The sequence below is a fragment of the Tamandua tetradactyla genome, chromosome 16 (assembly GCF_023851605.1).
Source record: "Tamandua tetradactyla isolate mTamTet1 chromosome 16, mTamTet1.pri, whole genome shotgun sequence".
Taxonomy (NCBI): domain Eukaryota; kingdom Metazoa; phylum Chordata; class Mammalia; order Pilosa; family Myrmecophagidae; genus Tamandua; species Tamandua tetradactyla.
This window is the reverse complement of record NC_135342.1, coordinates 12,657,507-12,682,330: the sequence shown is the minus strand read 5'-3', so window position 1 is coordinate 12,682,330 and position 24,824 is coordinate 12,657,507. Positions and strand designations below refer to the sequence as shown.

The window sequence follows — 24,824 nt, the reverse complement described above, 5'->3', positions numbered from 1 at the left end:
TCATAGATGGGCGTTTTCTATGATTCATTATTACAATTTTCCGGCAGTTGGCATTCATGTCCTCAGTCTTAAGAAAATGCATATTTTACCATATTTTTCCCACAGGTGGAGGTGAAGGGCCGTGAGAGAGAGGCCTCTTTTCCCAACTCACCCAAGTGGGTGCTCTGGGCTCCCGACTGTAATTCCCTGCAGCCCCTGCCCTGAGGCCCCACCCCTGGCCCGGGACCTCCTGGGACAGGTCGCCTTCCGGGGAGGCGGGCTACCTGGACCTCGTCCTGAGGGTGGTGGACCACCAGGGCGTAGGCTAGGGCGTCCGCGGACAGCGCCGAGAAGTTGGCCTGCGCCAGCAAGGGCTCCAGAGCCTGAAGCACCTCCCGCTCGTTGGCCAAGCGCTGGGGGTCCGTCAGCAGAGGCTGGTCGAGGGTCTCCCGGTCAGGGTTGATGGGGTCGTATAAGGCCTGAGAGAGGGTTCAGAGGGAAAAACACACACACACAGGAGGTGAGGTGGCAGCGGGAGAGATTCCGGGTAATGCTGGAGGGTGCTCCTGGCCCCACCTGCTAACAATGAGGCTCTAGATTCTGGACTCTCCCTGCCCTCTCTTCAAGGTCGTCTTCCCCCCACCCCCACCCCCACCTGTCACATCATCACACCCAACCCTTTCAACCCAAGCTCTGGGCAGATAACTACGCAGCTCACATAGCCAGCTCAGACCTCTCCGCCAAGCTCCCCACCTAACACGGACCAAAGAGAACCTTCATTTCTCCAGCCCCAGCCTCTGCCTCCCGTCTCCTCCCTTCTCTCAGGAAGTAGCTGGTTCCTTACTTACCATTGCCCTGGTACCCAATCTTACAGCAAGTTTGCTTCTACCTCGGAATGGAATCTCTCTTGACTCATCTTCCACTCCGCTTTCACTGCTACCTGCTAACCCACGCCACCTCCATCTCTCATCCAAACAACTGCACTGGGTGTTGCACGTCCCTGCTTCCACTTTCACCACTTCCAAACGATTCTCCACGCAGCCATCAGGAAGCACTTAGTTTGATGATAAACAGATGACACTCCCTACCCCTCCAGCAGCTTCTCAAAGCATTTGGAATAAGATCCAGAATCTTCCCATGACCTTCCACGTCCCTCACGAGCTGGCCTCTGCCTTGCCCATCCCCCAGGATGTGCTGACTGAGTGAAGAAAGCTTGGACTGCCGGTTGCAGAGCCCATTTCCTTCAGGACAGACTGAGGCAGAGAGTGTCAGATGACTTGCCCCAGACCATGCAGCAAGCCTTAGAGAGAAATCACTCATCCGGGAGCCAAACCCATGAACTCATCCCTCTGTGTGTCTCTCAGGGGAGGGAGTCTTTAGGAGCAACTTTTGGAGACCAGATGCAATTTCAAATTAGTGGGAAAAAGAGGGGAGAGGGGAAAAGGGGGAAGGGAACTCCAAACAGGAAGAATGGCCTTGCTGAAAGTCTGGAAGCGGGAATGCTTGGAGCCTTGGAAGAGGTGGGGACAGAAACAAGTGAGCTGGCAGAGGGGGAGCACTGGGCATGGACAGGACACAAGCCTGAAGCTAATAGCCTGTGCCTGAGTCCTTCTGACAGAGCAGATCCCACGGGCCATGTTTTTGGACTCACAGAGTGGCCTTGAGAATACCCGTGTTCTAGTCTGCTAGCTGCCGGAATGCAGTATACCAGAAACAGAACGGCTTTTAAAAGGGGTGATTTAATGAGTTGCTAGTTTACAGTTCTAAGGCCGAGAAAATGTCCCAATTAAAAACAAGTCTAAAGAAATGTCCAATCAAAGGCATCCAGGGAAAGATACCTTGGTTCAAGAAGGCCAGTGAAGTTCAGGGTCTCTCTCTCAAGTGAGAAGGCACATGGCGAACACAGTCAGGGCTTCTCTCTCAGCTAGAAGGGCACATGGCGAACACGGCGTCATCTGCTAGCTTACTCTCCTGGCTTCCTGTTTCATGAAGCTCCCCGGGAGGCGTTTTCCTTCTTCTTCTCCAAAGGTTGCTGGCTTGTGGACTCTCTGCATCTCATAGCTACATCGTTCTGCTTTCTCTGAATCTCTCTGAATCTCTCGTTCTCCAAAATGTTTCCTCTTTTATAGGACTTCAGAAACTAATCAAGACCCACTCAAATGGGTGGAGACATGTCATCCCCTAATCCAGTTTAACAACCATTCTTAACTAAATCACATCAACCAGGGAGATGATCTCATTACAGGTTCAAATATACAGTATTGAATAGAGATTATTCTACCTTTATGAAATGGGATTTATATTAAAACATGGCTTTTCTTAGGGGGCATACTTCCTTTCAAACCAGCACAGCCCGTCACTGAGCTGCAGTTTGAGAGTTCAGGGAATCTCAGGGCTAGAGTGGGGAAAAAAATCTGCATCCATTGAAGAGCCACTTTGAGCCAGATTCTCCTCTGGGAACTTCACATCCACCCAGGGCCTCAACCAGGACCTGGACGTTGCGTGTGACCCCTCCCTTTCCTCCCAAACAGACGGCCACCTGGCCCGTCCCTCTCCTCCCCACCAGCCCTGCCCTTGCCCACGCCATTACTGCCTCCTCCTGCCTGGATGAAGCCCAACAACCTCCTCCAGGATCTCCCCAAATCCCCTCGCCCCTCACCAATCTGTTCTCTGCACAGTAGCCACGGAGAACTCGTCAAACAACAGTAAGTGCCCTTACTATGGGCTAAGCACTGTTTGAAAATACATCATATACACATTCTCACAATGAGTGAGTGGTACTATGTTATTCTCCTTGTACAGATACAGAAACTGAAGCACAGAGAGGTTAAGTAAAGCTCAAGGTCACACAGCCAGGAAGTGGTGTACCCAGAGTTATACATCCAACTTTGTCAATCTCCTGCTAAAATCCTTCAGGCTCCTACTACCCTCGGGAACCAGGACCACACTCCATACTATGGCCTTCAGGTCCCGCAGGGCCTGCCACACAATCCCCCTCACCCACTCCACGCCAGCCTCACTCACTCCACGCCAGCCCCACAGCCAGCGCTGTCCAGTAGAACTTTCTGTGAGGACGGAAATGTTCCAGATCTGGTCCAATAAGGCTGCCACCAGCCTCCTGTGGCTGCTGGGCACTTGAAATATGGTGAACGGGCTAAGGAACTGAGTTATTATTATTATCATTTAATTCTAATTATTTTAAATGGAAATAATTTACGCTGATACTGCATTAGAAGCTGAGCTAGACAAAGGGAAGGCTTTTTTTCATTAGCACACAGACCCTGCTCAGAAACCAAGGTCAGCTTTTTTACCCAGGTGCCCTGGACCATGGGTGGGGAGGCCGCCTGGTGCGTGACTGTCCCCACCCCCTGAAGTCAGCTCCCTGAGGGCAGCTGCAGGCCTGATTTCCCTACTCAGTGAAGCCCCAGGCCTGGCACAGCCTCGCACAAGCATGTGGCAAAGAATGAACGATTTAATTCAGTCCTGGTGGTGACAGTTATTGCCATTTTCTATCCTCAGACACCTCCTTGGGGACCTCAAACACCAGCTGTCTAGGGCGGCCTCCCACATCTCTGTCTCTCGCCTGGATGACTGGCCTGAGCTCCGAGCCCACATGGTCAAGACCTTCCCCGCATCTCCACGTGGGTGCCCCGCGAGACCCTTCAGCCCCGCATTTCCAAATCCAGGTCCTGAAACTCCTCCCCACTCTTACCCCAACTTTCCCATATTAGAAACTGTCAACTCCATCAGCAAATCCTAACGCATCCAACCCGCCAGCCAAGTCTAACATCACATTCAAAACAGAATCAAAATCTCTACGGCCACCACCCTGGCCTGAGAGTCACCCTCCTCTCCCCAGTTGATGCTTCTCCGGGCGCCACCACCCCATGGTCTGCTTCCCACACCGCTACAAACTGGCGCTGGTTAGCTCCTGAGCCAGCTCTGCTCAAAGGCCTCCCATGGCTCCCGCCTCACTTAATGTAAAAGCAAAGTCCTGGCTCCAGCCCCACTGGCCCTGCTCTCTCTTCATCATGTGTGCCATGCACGCTTCTGCCTCAGGGCCTTTGCACTTGCTATTCCCCCAGATCACAACCTGGCTCACTGCTTGCCTCCTTCAGGTCTTGCTCAAATGTTATCTCCTGGGGGGGGGGGGGGGGTTGCACCTTGACCACTCTACTTCAAGTGGCAAAACTCTTGCTATAATTTCCTAATTCCTCCCTAGCTTGATTTTTCTTCTTAGTTAGGGTTGCCAGATTTAGAAGAAAGAAATAGAGACAGGGAGGGAAGAAGGGAGGGAGGGAGGGAGGGAGGGAAAGAAAAGAAAGAGGAGGAAGGAAGGGGAAGGAGAGTAAGAGAGGGAGGGGCATGGGAGAAGGGGTGGAAGGAAACAGGACATCCAGTTAATTTTGAATTTCAGATCAACAACAACTTTTTTTTTTTTAGTAGTATAAGCATGACCCATGCAATACAGTCCTCAGATATGACAGGGGACATGCTTATACCTCTTCAAAATTATATGTCATGGACCTGAAATTCAAATCCAGGTGGGCGCTCTGTATCTCATCAGGTAGCCCTACTGTTTGAGATGGTATATTTTGATGGTCTGTCCCCCTCGCTAGGATGGGAGCCCCCTTGGACAGGGTCCTTCAGGCTCACTGTTCGGTCCCAGGACCTGAATCCAACCTAGGGGACACAGTAGATGCTCAATAAATGTTTACTGAGTGGATACAATGAATGAATCAAACAGGGCTAGGAGGACCCAGAGGGTCACCTGTCCAAGGTCAGCAGCACAGCTGGAGAACAACACTGGGATGCTGGGATGGGGGTCTCAAGGTCAGTGACCTCAAGGCCTGGCTTTTCTCGCAGGTTACAGACACACCCACCAGGCTCCAGGCCCGCCTCTGCAGCTTCCACCACCCCACTCAGCCTCCCATTACAAGTTCCTGCCTCAGTGGGGATCAGCATCGTCATTGTCTATTCTTTCTATGCTCCTCTATTTAAAAACATTTATGACACTTAAAAACAAAAACAAGTCTTTCTCCGCCGGCCCGCCGTGCGGCGCCCACGCCCCGCAGCAGCCGACCCGCCCGCCCTCCTTCTCCCCTCTCTTCCCCCTCCTGCTCCGCCAGTGCCCTCTTCCCCCGCCTTCACCGGCTCCTCCGCCACCAGCCTTGACAGCCTTGCCGCCCTCACCTTTCCTCCTCCAGAACAGCTTCTGGGGGAGTGGAGACAATACAGAGCTGCTCCCGGAGCCACGACGGAGATCAAAGGGACAGCGTACCCCATCCTGGAACGGCTGACTGTCTGGGAGAACCAGCTCCGGTGAGAACACTGAGGGACGCAGGCTTTCCTGGGCGGGACGGCAAGCGGCCGGAGTCCCTCCCTTCCTCCTTCCCAGGCCAGCTGGCAGAATTGGGCAGGCGGTCCCCTCAGGCCGTGGCGGCTGATGTCCCCACCATGCGAGGCCCCCCGGACCAACTGAAAGAGTTGGGTCAGAAATCCCCAGACTGCGGAGAACGGTGACAAGGGGGGCCCTTCCAAACATGTGACTCCCCGGTCCGCCTGGGAACAGTGCACTCTCCCGGGCTGCGACAGCTGGCGCCCTTCCGCCACGCTTGGCGCCCCGGGCCGACTAGGAAATTTGGTCGGGCGCTCTCACGTGCTGCGGCGGCCAGCGACCCTCCCCACGTTCGGACCCCCGGGCCGGCTGGCACTCTTCCAAGACGCTTCGGCTGCCAAACCTCCCCTACGGCGAGAGTTTTCCAGAGTTAAAGGACCCACAGCAACTTTTACTGGTGGATCCCGTAGACAAACGTGTGCCACAAGCGCCACCTACTGGGCAGGATAAGAAAAACAGAACCCAGAGATTTCACAGAAAAATCTTACAACCTGTGGGGTCCAACACTCAGGGAAATCTGACTAAATGCCCAGACGCCAGCAGAAGATAACGGATCACGCTCAGAAAATTGAAAATATGGCCCAGTCAAAGGAACAAACCAATAGTTCAAATGAGATACAGGAGCTGAAACAACTAATGTTGAATATACGAACAGAAATGGAAAACCTCTTCAAAAACGAAATCGATAAATTGAGGGAGGACATGAAGAAGACATGGGCTGAACATAAAGAAGAAATAGAAAAACTGAAAAAACAAATCACAGAGCTTATGGAAGTGAAGGATAAAGTAGAAAAGATGGAAAAAACAATGGATACCTACAATGATAGATTTAAAGAGAAAGAAGATAGAATTAGTGATTTGGAGGATACAACATCTGAATTCCAAAAAGAAACAGAAACTATCCGGAAAAGAATGGAAAAATTCGAACAGGGTATCAGGGAACTCAAGGACAATATGAAGCTCAAAAATATACGTGTTGTGGGTGTCCCAGAAGGAGAAGAGAAGGGAAAAGGAGGAGAAAAACTAATGGAAGAAATTATCACTGAAAATTTCCCAACTCTTATGAAAGACCTAAAATTACAGATCCAAGAAGTGCAGCGCACCCCAAAGAGATTAGACCCAAATAGGCATTCTCCAAGACACTTATTAGTTAGAATGTCAGAGGTCAAAGAGAAAGAGAGAATCTTGAAAGCAGTGAGAGAGAAGCAATCCATCACATATAAGGGAAACCCAATAAGACTATGTGTAGATTTCTCAGCAGAAACCATGGAAGCTAGAAGACAGTGGGATGATATATTTAAGTTACTAAAAGAGAAAAACTGCCAACCAAGACTTCTATATCCAGCAAAATTGTCCTTCAAAAATGAGGGAGAAATTAAAACATTCTCAGACAAAAAGTCACTGAGAGAATTTGTGACCAAGAGACCAGCTCTGCAAGAAATACTAAAGGGAGCACTAGAGTCAGATACAAAAAGAAGAGAGAGATATAGAGAAGAGTGTAGAAAGAAGGAAAGTCAGATATGATATATATAATACAAAAGACAAAATGGTAGAGGAAAATATTATCCAAACAGTAATAACTCTAAATGTTAATGGACTGAATTCCCCAATCAAAAGACATAGACTGGCAGAATGGATTAAAAAACAGGATCCTTCTATATGCTGTCTACAGGAAACACATCTTAGACCCAAAGATAAATATAGGTTGAAAGTGAGAGGTTGGGAAAAGATATTTCATGCAAATAACACCCAGAAAAGAGCAGGAGTGGCTATACTAATATCCAACAATTAGACTTCAAATGGAAAACAGTTAAAAGAGACAAAGAAGGACACTATATACTAATAAAAGGAACAATTAAACAAGAAGACATAACAATCATAAATATTTATGCACCGAACCAGAATGCCCCAAAATACGTGAGGAATACACTGCAAACACTGAAAAGGGAAATAGACACATATACCATAATAGTTGGAGACTTCAATTCACCACTCTCATCAATGGACAGAACATCTAGACAGAGGATCAATAAAGAAATAGAGAATCTGAATATTACTATAAATGAGCTAGACTTAACAGACATCTATAGGACATTACATCCCACAACAGCAAGATACACCTTTTTTTCAAGTGCTCATGGATCATTCTCAAAGATAGACCATATGCTGGGTCACAAAGCAAGTCTTAACAAATTTAAAAAGATTGAAATCATACACAACACTTTCTTGGATCATAAAGGAATGAAGTTGGAAATCAATAATAGGCAGAGTGCCAGAAAATTCACAAATACATGGAGGCTCAACAACACACTCTTAAACAACAAGTGGGTCAAAGAAGAAATTGCAAGAGAAATTAGTAAATACCTAGAGGCGAATGAAAATGAAAACACAACATATCAAAACTTATGGGACGCAGCAAAGGCAGTACTAAGAGGGAAATTTATTGCCCTAAATGCCTTTATCAGAAAAGAAGAAAAGGCAAAAATGCAGGAATTAACTGTCCACTTGGAAGAACTGGAGAAAGAACAGCAAACTAATCCCAAAGCAAGCAAAAGGAAAGAAATAACAAAGATTAAAGCAGAAATAAATGAAATTGAAAACATGAAAACAATAGAGAAAATCAATAAGACCAGAAGTTGGTTCTATGAGAAAATCAATAAGATTGATGGGCCCTTAGCAAGATTGACAAAAAGAAGAAGAGAGAGGATGCAAATAAATAAGATCAGAAATGGAAGAGGAGACATAACTACTGACCTCACAGAAATAAAGGAGGTAATAACAGGATACTATGAACAACTTTACGCTAATAAATACAACAATTTAGATGAAATGGATGGGTTCCTGGAAAGACATGAACAACTAACTTTGACTCAAGAAGAAATAGATGACCTCAACAAACCAATCACAAGTAAAGAGATTGAATTAGTCATTCAAAAGCTCCCTAAAAAGAAAAGTCCAGGACCAGACGGCTTCACATGTGAATTCTATCAAACATTCCAGAAGGAATTAGTACCAACCCTCCTCAAACTCTTCAAAATAATCGAAGTGGAGGGAAAACTACCTAATTCATTCTATGAAGCCAACATCACCCTCATACCAAAACCAGGCAAAGATATTACAAAAAAAGAAAACTACAGACCAATCTCTCTAATGAATATAGATGCAAAAATCCTCAATAAAATTCTAGCAAATCGTATCCAACAACACATTAAAAGAATTATACATCATGACCAAGTAGGATTCATCCCAGGTATGCAAGGATGGTTTAACATAAGAAAATCAATTAATGTAATGCACCACATCAACAAATCAAAGCAGAAAAATCACATGATCATCTCAATTGATGCAGAGAAGGCATTTGACAAGATTCAACATCCTTTCCTGTTGAAAACACTTCAAAAGATAGGAATACAAGGGAACTTCCTTAAGATGATAGAGGGAATATATGAAAAACCCACAGCTAATATCATCCTCAATGGGGAAAAATTGAAAACTTTCCCTCTAAGATCAGGAACAAGACAAGGATGTCCACTATCACCACTATTATTCAACATCGTGCTAGAAGTTCTAGCCAAAGCAATTAGACAAGAAAAAGAAATACAAGGCATCAAAATTGGAAAAGAAGAAGTAAAACTATCACTGTTTGCAGACGATATGATACTATACGTCGAAAATCCGGAAAAATCCACAACAAAACTACTAGAGCTAATAAATGAGTACAGCAAAGTAGCAGGCTACAAGATCAACATTCAAAAATCTGTAGCTTTTCTATACACTAGTAATGAACAAGCTGAGGGGGAAATCAAGAAACGAATCCCATTTACAATCGCAACTAAAAGAATAAAATACCTAGGAATAAATTTAACCAAAGAGACAAAAAACCTATATAAAGAAAACTACCAAAAACTGCTAAAAGAAATCACAGAAGACCTAAATAGATGGAAGGGCATACCGTGTTCATGGATTGGAAGACTAAATATAATTAAGATGTCAATCCTACCTAAACTGATCTACAGATTCAATGCAATACCAATCAAAATCCCAACAACTTATTTTTCAGAATTAGAAAAACCAACAAGCAAATTTATCTGGAAGGGCAGGGTGCCCCGAATTGCTAAAAACATCTTGAGGAAAAAAAACGAAGCTGGAGGTCTCGCGATGCCGGACTTTAAGGCATATTATGAAGCCACAGTGGTCAAAACAGCATGGTATTGGCATAAAGATAGATATATCGACCAATGGAATCGAATAGAGTGCTCAGATATAGACCCTCTCATCTATGGACATTTGATCTTTGATAAGGCAGTCAAGCCAACTCACCTGGGACAGAACAGTCTCTTCAATAAATGGTGCCTAAAGAACTGGATATCCATATGTAAAAGAATGAAAGAAGACCCGCATCTCACACCTTATACAAAAGTTAACTCAAAATGGATCAAAGATCTAAACATTAGGTCTAAGACCATAAAACAGTTAGAGGAAAATGTAGGGAGATATCTTATGAATCTTACAACTGGAGGTGGTTTTATGGACCTTAAACCTAAAGCAAGAGCACTGAAGAAAGAAATAAATAAATGGGAGCTCCTCAAAATTAAACACTTTTGTGCATCAAAGAACTTCATCAAGAAAGTAGAAAGACAGCCTACACAATGGGAGATAATATTTGGAAATGACATATCAGATAAAGGTCTAATATCCAGAATATATAAAGAGATTGTTCAACTCAACAACAAAAAGACAGCCAACCCAATTACAAAATGGGAAAAAGACTTGAACAGACACCTACCAGAAGAGGAAATACGGATGGCCAAGAGGCACATGAAGAAATGCTCAATGTCCCTGGCCATTAAAGAAATGCAAATCAAAACCACAATGAAATATCATCTCACACCCGCCAGAATGGCCATTATCAACAAAACAGAAAATGACAAGTGCTGGAGAGGATGCGGAGAAAGAGGCACACTTATCCACTGTTGGTGGGAATGTCAAATGGTGCAACCACTGTGGAAGGCAGTTTGGCGGTTCCTCAAAAAGCTGAATATAGAATTGCCATACGACCCAGCAATACCATTGCTGGGAATCTACTCAAAGGAATTAAGGGCAAAAACTCAAACGGACATTTGCACACCAATGTTCATAGCAGCGTTATTTACAATTGCAAAGAGATGGAAACAGCCAAAATGTCCATCAACAGAAGAATGGCTAAACAAACTGTGGTATATACATACGATGGAATATTATGCTGCTTTAAGACAAGATAAACTTATGAAGCATGTAATAACATGGATGGACCTAGAGAATATTATGCTGAGTGAGTCCAGCCAAAAACTAAAGGACAAATACTGTATGGTCCCACTGATGTGAACGGACATTCGAGAATAAACTTGAAATATGTCATTGGTAACAGAGTCCAGCAGGAGTTAGAAACAGGGTAAGATAATGGGTAATTGGAGCGGAAGGGATACAGACTGTGCAACAGGACTAGATACAAAAACTCAAAAATGGACAGCACAATAATACCTAATTGTAAAGTAATCATGTTAAAACACTGAATGAAGCTGCATCTGAGCTATAGGGTTTTTTTTGTTGTTGTTTTTTACTATCATTACTACTTTTATTTCTTTTCTCTATATTAACATTTTATATCTTTTTCTGTTGTGTTGCTAGTTCCTCTAAACCGATGCAAATGTACTAAGAAACGATGATCATGCATCTATGTGATGATGTTAAGAATTACTGAGTGCATATGTAGAACGGTATGATTTCTACATGTTGTGTTAATTTCTTTTTTTCTTTCTTTCCGTTAATAAAAAAATAAAAAATAAAAAATAAAAAATAAAAAAAAACAAAAACAAGCATGCAAGGGTAGTTCAGTGCTAGGATTCTCGCCTGCCATGCAGGAGACCTGGGTTCAATTCCCGGCCCATGCACTTCCCAAAAACCAAACAAGGAAAACAAACAAACAAAACTTCAACAAATAGTACTACAGGATACTCATACGAAAAAATAATGCAATGTGTTTGCATACAAAACAAACAAATAACAACAACAACAACAAAAACAGAAAAGCCCTATCTCCAGAGGCAGCAGGGGCCCTGGGTTAAGAGCCCAGAGGCTGGTGGACCACAGTTGTGCGATGGAGCTGTGGTTGCTGCCTCTGCAAATGGGGATAAGGATGGCTCCTCTGGGGGCTGCCGAGGCACCACTGAGCCTGGCACAGGGTGGGTGCTCGGCAGCGGGGAAGGGGGACCTGTGACTGTCCCCCATGACAGTCGTTCCATTCAAAGGAAAGTGGGGAGTTGTCAGAGGACGGTGGCAGCCAGCAGGAAAGGGTTACCCCAGCAGGCCTGGGTACCCACACCCTTGGCCCACTCCTAGGAGGCCACAACCCAGGCCACCGGGACATCCTGCCTGGTAAAATGTGTCTCCGTCTACCTTGGGCCACACCAGAGAGTCTGGGCAGACAATGTGATTTTGGGTGGGGGCCCTGGGCCACCCAGTATCAGACTGACCTTTGGAGAGTTTGGAGACAGAGGAACTGAGGCCAGTTGCCTGGATGCTCCAGGCCTATGTGCTGACCCCCCCAACAAAAACCCTGGACCCCCAGGCCTGGGTGAGCCTCCCTGGTTGGCCATACTCCATGACTGTTGTCACACATCCTTGCTGGGAGGGCTCAGAATTGTATGCAAGACTTCCCTAGGGAAGGAAGGCTGGAAGCCTGGACTCTCCCCTCTGCATCTTGTTACTTTGCTGGTTTAAATCTGTGTCCATTTGGTGTAATAAACCGTAACTATGAGGATGACCACTTTTTTGAGTTCTGCGAGTCCTTTGAATGAGTCTGAGTGTGATCTTGCGGACCCCGACACAGGTAGAATCTTGGAAGGAAGGTGAGAATTCTACTTCCAGACACTAGCCTCTCCTGGAATTCCACCAACCTCTCTGGCTACTCCTTGTCTGTCCCCATCACTGGTTCCAGTTCTTCTTCCTGACCTCTCCATGCTGGCTCACTCCTGGGGCCTCTCTCCTCTGTGTCCACACTAATTCCCTCAGTGGTCTCATTTAGAACCATCTAGATGCTTCCAGAGAGGCTCTTAGTCCACACCCTTCCTGGCCTCCAGACTCCCAACTGGACTCACCTCTTTCCATGGCTGTCTAACAAGCAGCTCAAATTCCCATGTGCACAAATAAGCTCAGTCTCCCCTGCAGATCTGCCTTCTACCCTGCCAAACACACCACACCCCTGCCTTCTGCATCTCAGGAAATGGCAACTCCAATCTCCCTGAGGCTCAAATCCAAAGCTCTGGAGGCAACCCCAGATGCCTCTCTTTCTCTCACTGCCCTCAGCCCCCACATTCAAGGCATCAACCAATGCCTCTACCTTCCAGCCACAGCCAACATCTAACAACTTCCCACCATGCTCACAGCTATTACTCTTGCCTGAGCTTCCCTTATCTCTCCCCTGGACAAACAGAATAGACTCTTGAAGAGGTCTTGATGCCTCCACCTGCCTCTGACAGTCAGTTCCCCACACAGATGGCCAGAGGGATCCAGTTCACATCTAAATCAGCCCATGTCCCAGCTCTGCTCAGAACCCTCCCAGGACTCCCCTCACTTAGACTCAATGCAAAGTCCTCCCCATGGCCCCCCAGGTCCCACACGATCTGCCCATTTCCTCTCTGCCTTCACCTCCCACCCCTCTCCCTTGCTTACTCTCCTCCCACCTCCTCCATGTTCCTCCAACACCCCAAACACAGTCCTGCCTCAGGGCCTTTGCACCTGCCATCCCCTCTGCCTGGAACATCCTCCCCCATCAGGCTTGCCCTCTCACTTCACTCAAGTCTTAGGGAGTGGCCCTCTCTGACCAATCTGTCTAAATCAGGCCCTTTTCTCATCCCACTCTGTCCCATTACTCTACACTCAACACTACCAGTCTTCATATTTTATATTTATTGATTGATTGTCTTCCCAGCTGAGATGTCAGTGCCCTGAGGGTCCAGCTCCATCTGCTCTCCCACAGCTGAATCCCCAGTGCTTATTGAGCACAGAGCCAGCCTCTGAGGACAGCGCAGCAACAGGTGCTGAATGAATGGCTGAGTAAACCAGCAGCACAGGACCAGAGGGGCCCATCCTCACCTGCAGCCGGTCCAGGACCTGGTGGTAGTGGTATAAGGTGCAGAAGTCCACGCGGGCTGAGAACTCCTCCAAAGCCGCCTTCTCTGCCGGACTGGAGTGGAATTCCTGTTACCTCAGGAGGCAAGACTTCTCTGTAGGCCTCTTCCTCCTTCCCCACTCCTCTGTCCCAGAGCCGGGGGTGGGGGAAAGGGGAACAGAGAGGAATTCTTTCCCTGGCAGCCTATATATACAATCAGAGCTCTGGGGTTTTCTTGTTGTTGTTGCTGTTGTTGTCGTTTTTGTTTGCTTTAAGTTTTAGGAGGAGGGTGAACCCATTTCACTGACCAAGAAACTGAGGCAGTCCAGTAGAGTGAAAAACAGATGACTTAAAGTGCTAGGATTTCAAGTGCCTATTTTGGCACTCACATTTACACAACAGTCGCTGCATGCCAGAGACCATTTGCTGGCATCTGCATCTGGAGGATGCAAGGTATCATAACCCTGTTTTTCAGATGGGGAAACTGAGGCTCAGGGAAACCACTTGTTGAGGACCCCATGTAAGGAACACTGAGATCCCAAAGGCAGGACTTTCTGACTCTAGAGCAGAACTAATGAACCACTTCCTTCTGCTTTCTATCTCCATGTATTGGGGAAACGTCCTCATCTGCAAGAGAGCATAGTGAAACCCTTCTCAGAGGGCTACTGTGAGAACTTGACAAGGTTCTACGTCCATACATGTGTGTATATATTTAAGCATGTGTTTGTACATCGTATGGGTATTGTGTGTATAAAATCCTGCATAGGACTTAGTACATACAGTAAGTGTTCAGTAAATAATTGCTAAGAAAATGAATGATAATGCTTGGTAGTGACTGGTAGGACGATAAGACTAAGGTTAAGAGTTCAAGCTCTGGAGTGGAACCAGGACTAGGCTGAGAGGCATGAGTCACCTAGAGTGCCACATTTAAGGCAATGCTCTGGAGTCGGGCAGCTTCAGTTCAAATACGGACCACAACTTAGCCTTGGGTAAATCACTTTCTTTCTGCATGCCTCAGTTGCCTCATCTGTACAATAGGGATGGCAACAGTATCTCTCTCACTGGCTGGTTCTGATGATTCAAAAATACATGCAAAATGCTCATTACAGTGCCTTCCATATAGTGAGAGCTCAAACACTGTGGTAAGATTTTGATTGCAGCTTTGTGACTTTTTGGGTACAATATTAGGTAGTCGTGTAGTAAAGATGTGGATGATTAGTATACTCATTTTGCAGACAGAAAAAAATGGTCCGGGAGTTGTCCAAGACCCCAGAACAAACGAAGGCCAGGACTCACCCCGCAGCGTTATCTCAGAGGTTTGTCCTCTGTCTCCCAACTCACCTCGCTCCCACCCGGACTATAAGGGAACCTAAAACTACAATTCCCAGAAGGCGCCGGGGCAGCTGTCTATGGCATGGAGGGCAGTGCGGCCGCGAAGCCTCCTGGGAGCCGTAGTCTCCAGGCGCTTGGACCCGGGACCGGAAGTACCTGTATCAGGAGGCGGAGCAGTTGCTCCTTGGAGAACGGGATGAAGTGCTCGCGGTACTGCTGGGCCCAGTTGCGGGGCTCCGTGGGGTTCCACATCTTGCGGTACTCCCCCATCTTGGTGGCCAGTGACGACAGGGCCCGGGGAGGCCCTAGGAGGGCGGGCAACAGGGGCCAGACCCGGACCCCGGACCCCCAGACTCCCCGGGCCACATGCAGCATGACCAGATCCTTTTCCCGGAGCCTAAGTGAGGGGAATGGGCAAAGGCCAAAGGTCATCTGGAAGAAAAGCACCCCTCCATTTCCACGTCCTCTACTCCACGGCCCGACCCTATCCTTACCAGGACGTTCCCGTCTGCCCTCCTGGTAGCCCTCTTGCCCATCCCCTCTCACACTGACGGTAGGGCTGGGTCCCAGGCAGAGGTCAAAGGTCAACAGGTTCAGGGGCGTTTTGCGGGCCCAGAAACTCGGTATGGATACAGTTAGTTTCTGCGGGGTCTAAGTGGCGAGGAGGATCTTACGATCATAGGAGATGCTCGGAAGGACTACACTGAGGATGCAGGGCCGCCCTCCCCTGGCCATCCAAGCCCCCACCCTCCCCCTCACCTTAACCAAAGCTTGACTGCTATTGAGCTTCCTGCGCATGTGCACGGAGGAGTCCTGGGCCCCGACGATCGGCTTCAGCCAGCAGTTAGACGCATGCGCAAATCCTTGGTCTTTGCGCGCTGTCCTTTTCTTTCCCCCTTACGCCCTTTCTCAACTGCGCATGCGCTTCTCCTCTGGCTCGCTCTACTACTGCCCTCTTTTGGACGTGGCGCATGCTCTGCAGCAGTGCCTTCTTGTCCGCCGCTTCAAAGGGAAGGGGGCGGAGCAGCCGCGAAACTCCCGGGAGAGCTGGGGCGGGGCAGGACTCCCGCGCGCAGCCCGCCAACGGCGAATAGTCCAACGTCCGCTGATGCCACGCCCCCCCGCTCATGTCAGCCCCTGAGAAGGCGGAGAAGGAGGGGGCGGGACTTGGACGCAGCCAATCATCTCTGGAGGAGCGAAAAGGCGGGAAATAGCGGAACGAAAAGAAGGCTGAGGTGGCGCCCTTTCGGGGAGGAAGGGTGGGCGGGCCTCCAGAGCGGGCGTGGTCCCTTGACAGGTGGCGTCACCCCAAACCCCACCACTCCATTCCACATCTTTAAAGGGGAGACCCCAATTCCTAGAGGGTAGCCTTGTGCGGGGAGGTATGACCTTCCAATTCTGAGGAGTTCTGAGGCCACGTACGTTCCCCACAAATCTGAGGAAATGCACTTTTATGAAAATGGAGCTGAATTCTAAGGGGAGGCCCTCATTCTAGGGAAATAACCAAACCCAACCTAAAATATTCCCCGAGAGGCCTGGCTTCTCCATTATGGGTTCCGTCGTCCAGAAACCGAAAAGGGGTTCCTCTAGCTCAGACCTCAGGGCCCAGCACCCCCCGCTCCCCGGAAAATCCCACCCATTTCCCCTCACAGGGAGAACACAGACCTGAACCCCTGTGTTAGGGACGTGGCCCCCAAATATCTTCAGCCCTTTCCCTGCGTCTTCACCCTGGCCTGAGACCCCCACACCCTCCACCCTTGACCCCTCAGCGGCCCCTCACCCACCTCTGGGGTCCCCTGCAGCCCCTTCACCCCCACCCCTCACCCCACGCCCCTGACTCATGGGACCTGCTAGTAACCCCCTCACCCCACCCCTTCCCACATCGGACACCCCAACGGCCCCCACCCCCAACTCCCCCACAGCAGCCCCCTCGCCCCAAGCCCTGACTCGGACCCCCCGCCACTCTGCCTTGCCTCGCAGCAGCCGTGGCCCAGGGTGGGCCCGGAGCCTCTGGGCACTGCCCCTGCCTCTCCCCCTGCGGACCCTGAAGGAGACCGGCCGCCATGCATGTGCCCGAGAGCCTCCAGGACCTGGCGGACAGCGAGGCCGTGCAGTTCCTGAAGAAGCCCAAGACGATGGCGCGGGTCTTGGAGGCGGTGAGGCCCTCCTGCGGGAGCCAGGGCAGGGTGCAGGGAGGAGCGGGGGACAGGAGGGCGTCCGTGGGGTACACCAAGCGCCAGCGCCCAGAGCCAGAGCCAACGTGTACCAAGCACTGACTGGCACGATTAACTCCAGTCGTGAGAAACAACCCCTCCGGGGAGGTGCTCTGAGCCCTGCGTTCGAGATGAGAAAGCTGAGGGTCAGAGACGTGAAATCGTTTTTATAAGGCTACTCTGGCCAGCGGGGTAGCCACAGACCACAGGGAGCTGTTAAGTCGGTGAAAATTTAAAATGCCATCGCTCCTTCGCCCTTGCTGTGCTTCGGGGGCTTAGGCTCCTCGTGGCCGGTGGCTCTCGTGTTGGACAGGGCAGAGCTGCGACATTTCCATCGCCGCAGAAAGTTCTACAGGAGAGCACTGGCTGGGATCACCCGGTAAGAGGCGGAGCTGAGATTTGAACTTGGCTCTGTGAGATGCCAGAGACCATTCATAGTCCAGCACTCGGATGGGAGTCTGGGGGGAGAGGAGAAGGGGCTGGGGCGACTAGGAAGGCCGAGCCACAAGTGGGAAAGCATATGTAAGGTCCACCTGCTGTACTGTGGGCTGTGTGCCGAGTGGCCTCTGAGTCCAGCACATTCCTTTCCCCAGACGTTACCACAGCCCCACAGGGCCAGGACATAGGGATCAGATCCTCACTGAGCCCAAACTTTGCTCCTCTCCAGACCTGTCTCCTGGCCAGTGCATGAGGGGTTAAAGCCATGACTCTGCTGTCTCCCTTGCTCTCCTTGGACAGAGTTGGAAACTGAGGTCCAGGCAGATCATAAGAGTTGGTGAGGGTCGTGAGGGTAGGTGGGGGACTATGGATTGAACCCTGGTCCTCCCCCAGCTTTCTAATCCTGGCATCTCCCCTCTACCCCTCTTGGAATGTGTGGTCAGAGAGGGACCAGACAGGCCTGGCTTAGAATCCGGGCTTGACCACATGCTATTCCAGGTGGGGTGACATTCCCCGGATGGCCCTGGCCAGTCCTGGCATAGTTATCAGGAGCATCACTTTCCACTCTCAAAAGTGCCCTGGTTTGTTCAATCACTTCCCATGGTCACCCTATGTCTGTGTGGCCCCGGGCAAGTTACTTAACTTCTCTGAACCTCTAAGCCCTCATCTGTAGAAAGAGGATTGTAATAACCTCCTCATAGAAAGGACTGTGGTGAAAATGAAACAAGGTAATACCTGCAAACTGACTGGCATGGGCCTGGCCAGTAGTAGTCTTTGGATACGTAGCAATTTTATAATGGGCAAATCATTACTTGTGAGCAAGGAGGGAGGCCCTTGGTGATGTGGACTTGTGTCTAATCCCAGCCACATCCTAGCCCTGGGGTGTCGCTGGTGTTATCTCCTCTGCTCCTCTCTGTGCCCCTCTAACGTGGGCGTCATCACCCTGTTTGACCCAATGGAAAACTGAGACTCACAGAGGTTGAATGACTTGTCCAAGGACATCACCCAGCTGGTGAGGGAGTCAAACTCGGATTGGCTCATCTGCAGATCCTCCGAAGGAAGGGCGGGGGGCCAGGGAGCAAGAGGCCCAGCTGGTGTGGACCGTGTGGGGGAAGGCGGAGGGAAGGGCCACCCCGCCAGGCCAGACGCTTTGGTCACGGACTTTGCCCGCCGCCTCCATGCTCCCCTCTCTCCAGCCCTCTCCTTCTTCCCCCCCTGGCCTGGCTCCTCGGTGGGGAGTCTCTGGGCAGCTGGTGCTCTTGTCCTCGCTGCCGCCTGCCAGCTGGTGCCTTAACTGATGAATCTTTGCTCCCTCCCTGGGGACAGGCCAGGGAGGGCGTGGAAAGAGGTTGGACAAGGAGGGGGTGGGAGAGGGTGGGAGGGAGGACTCAGGCTTCAGAGGGAGAGGGTCCCTCCGACCCAGTCACGCCCTATTCCCCATGACGCCCATGTCTTCTGTCGCTGGGCTCGAGCTAGAGCCCAAGGTTTTCAAGATCACTGGATGGACAACCCCTGGGCCTGAATGTCAGGAGGCCCAGATTCCAACCTGCCCTCCACTGCCGATTGACCTTGAAAGGACGCTTCCCCTCTCTTGGAGAATCATAGGAACTGCCATTTTCCTGAGCACCTACTAGCACCAAGGCCCTACCCCCACATGCCACCACTACCATAGCACAGAGGCAGAGGGGGAAACTGGCACTCCAAGGAGGGGTGGATATCTGCCCAAGGCCATACGACTGACGAGTGACAAAGTCAGACAAGTCTGACTCTTTCCACGCCACGCTAATGGCTTCAATTTATCATCTGTGAGGCAGAAATGAGTTGACATCATCCACCACGTGGGGCTGGCATGGGCTTCAGGGACAGAGCACAGGTGAAATGATAAGGGGCTCAAAAATGATCAATGTGCTTTCCCATCCTAGACTTGGCTCTGCCTCTGACCAGCAGGGCAAGACACACCCCTTCCCTGGACTGGTTTCTTCAGCTCCACAGCGAGGAGGCTCCGATGAGATGATGGCTGGGAGTACCCTTGCTTAATGCTGAAGTGCTTGACAAAAAGAGAGCTTATAGTTGGTGTTATTCAGAGAAGGGTGGAGGCAGATGGAGGAGGCTGAGGACTTTAGGTGTTTGTTTGTCTCCCCTCTCCCTACTCTGAAGGGCAGGACAAGAGCACAGGAGAAAGGGACAAAGTCATTCATTCTCTCAGCTCCCATTTGCCAAAGCCCAGCCTGGTGCTGGGTGCTGGGGATAGATGGAAAGATCCCAGGTGCCTTCTGTCCAGGAAGAGTTCCAGTTCTAATGAGGGAGAAATTTTCAACACTCTCTTTCTCTCAGTCTTCCCCACCCCTCAACATCGCCACATCTAATCAATCACCAAGTCCAGTTTTATGGACTACATCTTGCTGGAATCCCCAGGGCTCGGCCTTAACTCAGGCCTCACTCTTCCCATCAACCTCTTCTCTGATTCTTGGCCTTTTGCTTGGCTGGTCCCCTCCAATCCATCAGCCACGTGGTCCCAGAGGATTTCTCGATCCCAACAGGCCTGACCCTGGCCCTCCTCTGTTCAAAACTTTTCCATGCATAAAATTAAATTGAAATAAGACATTAACTCTCCGTGGCTCCCCTCAGCCTGGTGTTCATGACTTCTTGTGGTCTGTCTCCTGCCTGCGACTTCCAGATTCCTCAATGAAATTTCCCTCTGATGCCTGAAGAAGCTCTGCACACCCTGACTGTAATGTCTGAAAAACTCCTCATTCTTCTGGATGTCACCTTATTACCTTCTGAATCCAGCCTCACAACCTCACTTCCCACCCAAACCTTGATCTCTCTGCCCCCAGGCCTCAGCCTGCTCACCAGCCTCCAGTCTTGACGTTCCACCTCTACACAGCCCCAGAGGTCCTCCTGCACCCACCCCACACATGGTTCTCCCATGGCCCCTGGTGCCCCCCATACAATGGCCTCACACCCTAGCCTTTCTTGATTTGGCTGACTGCTTCTGCTGCCACCCTCGCTGCCCGCTGCCCCATGTCTGGACCCATGTTCCAGAATGAATTACTCTATTTTCATAGTTTCCCAAACCCAAGTTCCCACATACACCCCTGATTTTGTCCAAGCTTTTCCCTATGCCCAAAAGGTCCTCCTCACTTCCTCCTGGATAATTTCTCACCCTTCAAGACTCTTCATACAGAAAGCCTTACTGGACCAACTCTCACCTTCCCCACATACATGCACATGCCAGTTCCTTCCATGTCTGGCTTAGACCTGGCCACATTGGACTGTCACCATCAGGAAAATTCCTGGGAGTTAAATTTTCCACCGGCCAGCTTGGAGAGGCCTTCCTGCCCTCCAGGATCCTGGTCTAGAAGGAGACAGGACAGCACATTTTCAGATCCAGACCCTACCACTTACAAGTGATTGGCTTTGGGCACTTCCTCAGTCCTTCTCCGGCCTTAGTTTCATGATCTAAAAAAGGGGACTAACAGCGCCCACTTCCTAGGATGGTTGTAGAGATGAAATGGGCAAATATTTGTAGAGGACTTCAGTGGGGTTTACTAAATAAACATCCTAGAAGACAAACATAGACACCGACAATTGAGCCACAGGGTACTATGTGCTGTGTCCACAGATGAGAGGGACAGGGCTACCCTATCAGTGGGACTCTCTTTGCTTGGGGGGGGGGGAAGCAATTCAAGGAAAAGATGCAAAAGATTAATGTTCATTGGTTATGTGTTCTAGTTTGCAAGCTTGCTGGAATGCGATATACCAGAAATGGAACAGCTTTTAAAAAGGGGAATTTAATAAGTTGTAAGTTTACAGTTCTAAGGCTGTGAAAATGTCCAAATTAAAGCAAGTCTATAAAAATGTCCAATCTAAGGCATCCAGGGAAAGACACCTTGGTTCAAGAAGGCCGATGATGTTCAGGGTTTCTCTCTCAACTGGAAAGGTACATAGCAAATATGGTGACCTCTGCTAGCTTTCTCTCCTGGCTTCTTGCTTCATGAAGCTCCCCTGGCAGTATTCTCCTTGTTCATCTCCAAAGGTCTCTGGTTGTATGAGCTCTCATGGCTCTAAAACTTTTTCCAAAATGGTTCCCTCTTAAAGGGCTCCAGTAAACAACCCCACCTTGAGTGGGTAGAGACACAGCTCCATGGAAACCATCTAATCAAAAGTTACCACCCACAACTGGGTGGGTCACATCTCCGTGTATAATCAAAAAGCTCCCACCTGGCAATATTGAATGTGAATTAAGGGACATGGCTTTTTGGGTTATACCACAGATTCAAACCAGCACGCTTGGTTTATAGTTCCTGGGCATTTCTTATATTTCTCTCGGTACTTTTCTGTATATTTGGAATCTATTTGTATATTTGGGATAGTTCATAATTTTAAAAAAAAAAAAAGGACTGAATAGGCATTGGCCAGGCCTGGAGGGAGAAGAGAGCAGCTGCAGGCAGAGGGAAGAGCTTTGCCAGCAGAGAATAAACATAATGGCAAGCATTTATTGAGCTCTTAATGTGTCCCAGGCACTGTCTAAGCATTTTCATGTTTGTACTTGTGTTTGATGTGGGAAAAGGGAACATGGGGTGAGGCAGGGTGAATGAGGAGAGAGGAAATTAGTAATGCACAGAGAGGCCAAGCCAGGCCAGGGCTTAGTCCTGGGGGTCCTGGGCTGAGAAGCCAGGGGAGGGGCAGGGTGCAGAAAGACCCGCCTGGAGGCGGGAAGGCTAGGGAGGAGGCTGGGGGGAGGGCTCAGTGAGCAGAGCCGAGGCCTAAGTCAGGGTGGAGAAGAGGGGATGGGGTGCAAAGAGGCTCAGGACAGCCAGACAGGGCTTGCAGGCAACCAGGCACTGAGGGTGGAACAGGGCAGGAGGGGTGGGAGTGGCTGGCCCTCAGGTGCCCGGCAGGTCTGCTCACAGATGGAGACCGAGGATGAGCAGGCAGCGGGTGGGAGAGGCCCCAAGGCAGCTCAGCACCGGCCCCAGAAATCCACTCCCCACCCCACAGGTCTTCTCCCTCATCGTCTTCTCCTCCTTGCTGACTGATGGCTACCAGAACAAGACGGACTCTCCGCAGCTCCAATGCGTCCTCAACAGCAACAACGTGGCCTGCAGCTTCGCAGTGGGCGCTGGCTTCCTGGCCTTCCTGAGCAGCCTGGCCTTCCTTGTCCTGGACGCCCACGAGGATCGCATTGCCAGCACCCGCTTCAAGACGGCCTTCCAGCTCTTGGACTTCATCCTGGCTGGTGAGGCCCCTGGAGATGGAGCTTACCCAGGTGGCCCGGCCTCCCACTCCCTGGTCCCCAAGCCATGGTCCTTCACCACCCAGCCAGCCTTGCCTCTCGTGTTCCCTCAAATGAGGCGGCAGCTACCTGCATGTGTCCCAAAGCTTCATTTGTCTCTTCTCTCTGTCCTTCTGCACCCACTATTTCCTCCTAGAGGATTATGGCTCACCCTTTCAGACTCAATGTAAGGATCACCTCTTCTGGCCTCCAGGCTAATTCTAGAAGCCAATTCTGCTTCAGGCTTTCCCCCTGCATTTACTTCCCTTCTTCACGGGACATTCCTTGAGGAGCCACCTGGGGGGCAGGAAGTGGGGTTCATAGCCCAGCCTATGGCCTTGGGAGCCAGCCAGACCTGGGTTTGACATGTTCACTCCAGCACTCCTTCACTCTATGGCCTTGAGCACATCTCTTACCCTCCTCAAATTCCAGTAAATGTGGGGATGATTCCCCGACTCCCTCACCCTCTGGAGGGTTCTTCTGAGGATGAAATGAGCTCAAGGCACTGGCAGTCATACTGATGTTTAACAAGTCCTGGACAGGGCTCCCCGCACCTCATTTCATTTATCCCTTAGAACCATCCATGAGGCAAGGCTTTTTCATATTCCCGTTTTACAGAGGAGGCCACTGAGGCTCGAGGAGGCTGTGGAACTGGCCACACAGCTGCTGAGCAGCAGATCCAGGTTTCAAAGCAGTCTCACCCCCTAACCACTCTGCTCTGCAGCCTAGAGAGTGCCTGGCACACAGTAAGCGCCAGATAAATGTGTGTTCCCCTTCCTCAGGCCCCAGACTCCTTTCCCTCCGTCTGGCTGATCTCAAATCCACCTTCTCCTCCTCTAGTCCCTTTCCCCCCACGGGATCAATCCTAGGGTCTCAGGGCTGTGGGGGATCCTCAAAGCAAATTGACTCCAGTGCTCTCCAAAGGAACTTAATGCAATGGTGGAAATGTTCTGTATCCACCCTCTTCCATACGGGAGCCACCAGCCATAGTGGCTGGCTGAGCACTTGAAATGTGGCCAGTGTGAACTGAGGAACTGAAATTTTATTTTATTTTTATCAAATTTGAATAACCACATGTGGCTATTAGCAACTCTACTGGACAACACAGGTCAACTCCAGCAGTTTGCTTTACAGAAGGCTCAGAGAGGGCATATAATGGGTCAGAGCCAGCAGCAGAGCTGGGACCCCCTCCCCTCCTTTGTGCACCTCAGAGACCCTTCCAGAACAAGCTCTCCCCTTGACTCTCTCTTCTCCTATGACCCACAGTCATCTGGGCCGGTGTCTGGTTCGTGGGTTTCTGCCTCCTTGCCAACCAGTGGCGGCACTCACCACCTAAAGAATTCCTCCTGGGGAGCAGCAGCGCCAAGGCCGCCATCACCTTCACTTTCTTCTCTATCCTGGTCTGGGTGAGGATCCAGATGCCTCCTCTCCTGGGGTTTCCTCTGCAGGGCAGGGGTGGGGAGGGAGATGTCAGAACATTCCTCACCCTCAGTTAGCTCTCCTGGGTGGAGTATTCTCTTCTTACCCCTTGGGTGACTTTGAGCAAATTAGAAAGAAGGCGTCCCTTCCTCTGAGCAGGTGCAGCCCACAGTCAGGGATGGCAGCTTGATTTAAGCTGTCTTCAGCACCTCGGCCAGGGGCCCTTGTGCATTCTGCATCCAGGCCCACTCCTGATCCCAGCCCCTCTTCCCCTGCACAGCCCCAGCCAGGCTTCAGGATACCCTTGTCTGCCCACAGATGTTCCAGGCCTATCTTGCGTTCCAAGACCTCCGAAATGATGCTCCAGTCCCCTACAAGCGCTCCCTGGACGAGGGAGGTGTGGTGCTGACCACCCTCTCCCCGCCCTCTGCCACCAGCCCTGTCAAACCTACCGCCACCAGTTCTAACAGCATGAATTATGCCAGCTCTGCCCTGTCCCCCTATATGGCCACCCCAAAGCCTCCCCGCCTTGCTATGATGCCCGAAAACTAAACCTGTTCCGCCCTCATCCATGTCAGTAAAGAACTAACCCTCCCTCTAAGGGGTTTCTGAAAACAA

General features: G+C 50.0%; 2 protein-coding genes across 12 annotated transcripts in view; one reads left to right on the top strand and one right to left on the bottom strand.

Moving 5' to 3' along the window:
• TMEM143 (transmembrane protein 143) overlaps window positions 1-15,977 on the bottom strand; it is a 22,768-nt gene extending 6,791 nt beyond the window's left edge. The window contains exons 1-4 of one of the 2 annotated variants that reach the window (XM_077131271.1): window positions 15,618-15,973; window positions 15,015-15,255; window positions 13,511-13,615; window positions 264-458 (exon numbers count right to left, since the gene is read on the bottom strand). In XM_077131271.1, coding sequence (XP_076987386.1) covers window positions 264-458; window positions 13,511-13,615; window positions 15,015-15,233 — 519 coding nt within the window. In that variant the 5' untranslated portion in view covers window positions 15,234-15,255; window positions 15,618-15,973. Of the gene's footprint in view, window positions 1-263; window positions 459-13,510; window positions 13,616-15,014; window positions 15,256-15,617 lie in introns of both variants that reach the window. The other variant, XM_077131272.1, reaches the window with a different exon arrangement.
• SYNGR4 (synaptogyrin 4) lies at window positions 15,780-24,824 on the top strand. Of its 10 annotated transcripts, XM_077131281.1 has the most exons (6): window positions 16,100-16,276; window positions 16,842-17,014; window positions 22,514-22,751; window positions 23,406-23,533; window positions 24,054-24,193; window positions 24,525-24,824. In XM_077131281.1, the coding sequence occupies exons 2-6, from the start codon at window positions 16,922-16,924 to the stop codon at window positions 24,613-24,615; spliced, it is 690 nt and encodes a 229-aa protein (XP_076987396.1). In that variant the 5' UTR covers window positions 16,100-16,276; window positions 16,842-16,921; the 3' UTR covers window positions 24,616-24,824. The 10 variants fall into 10 exon arrangements, with proteins under 10 accessions (XP_076987392.1, XP_076987390.1, XP_076987391.1 ...); XM_077131277.1 differs by lacking the exons at window positions 16,100-16,276; window positions 23,406-23,533 and adding an exon at window positions 15,780-16,093 and having other exon boundaries at window positions 16,839-17,014; XM_077131275.1 differs by lacking the exons at window positions 16,100-16,276; window positions 23,406-23,533 and adding an exon at window positions 15,781-16,093.

What these genes read in the sequence shown, in the direction of transcription:
- SYNGR4 (XM_077131277.1), top strand. Translation starts at nt 16,922, where the DNA reads ATGCATGTGCCCGAGAGCCTCCAGGACCTGGCGGACAGCGAGGCCGTG. An exon ending in TGGCGCGGGTCTTGGAGGCG is followed by an intron (nt 17,015 to 22,513) that starts GTGAGGCCCTCC and finishes CCCACCCCACAG; the next exon opens with GTCTTCTCCCTCATCGTCTT. An exon ending in TCTTCTCTATCCTGGTCTGG is followed by an intron (nt 24,194 to 24,524) that starts GTGAGGATCCAG and finishes GTCTGCCCACAG; the next exon opens with ATGTTCCAGGCCTATCTTGC.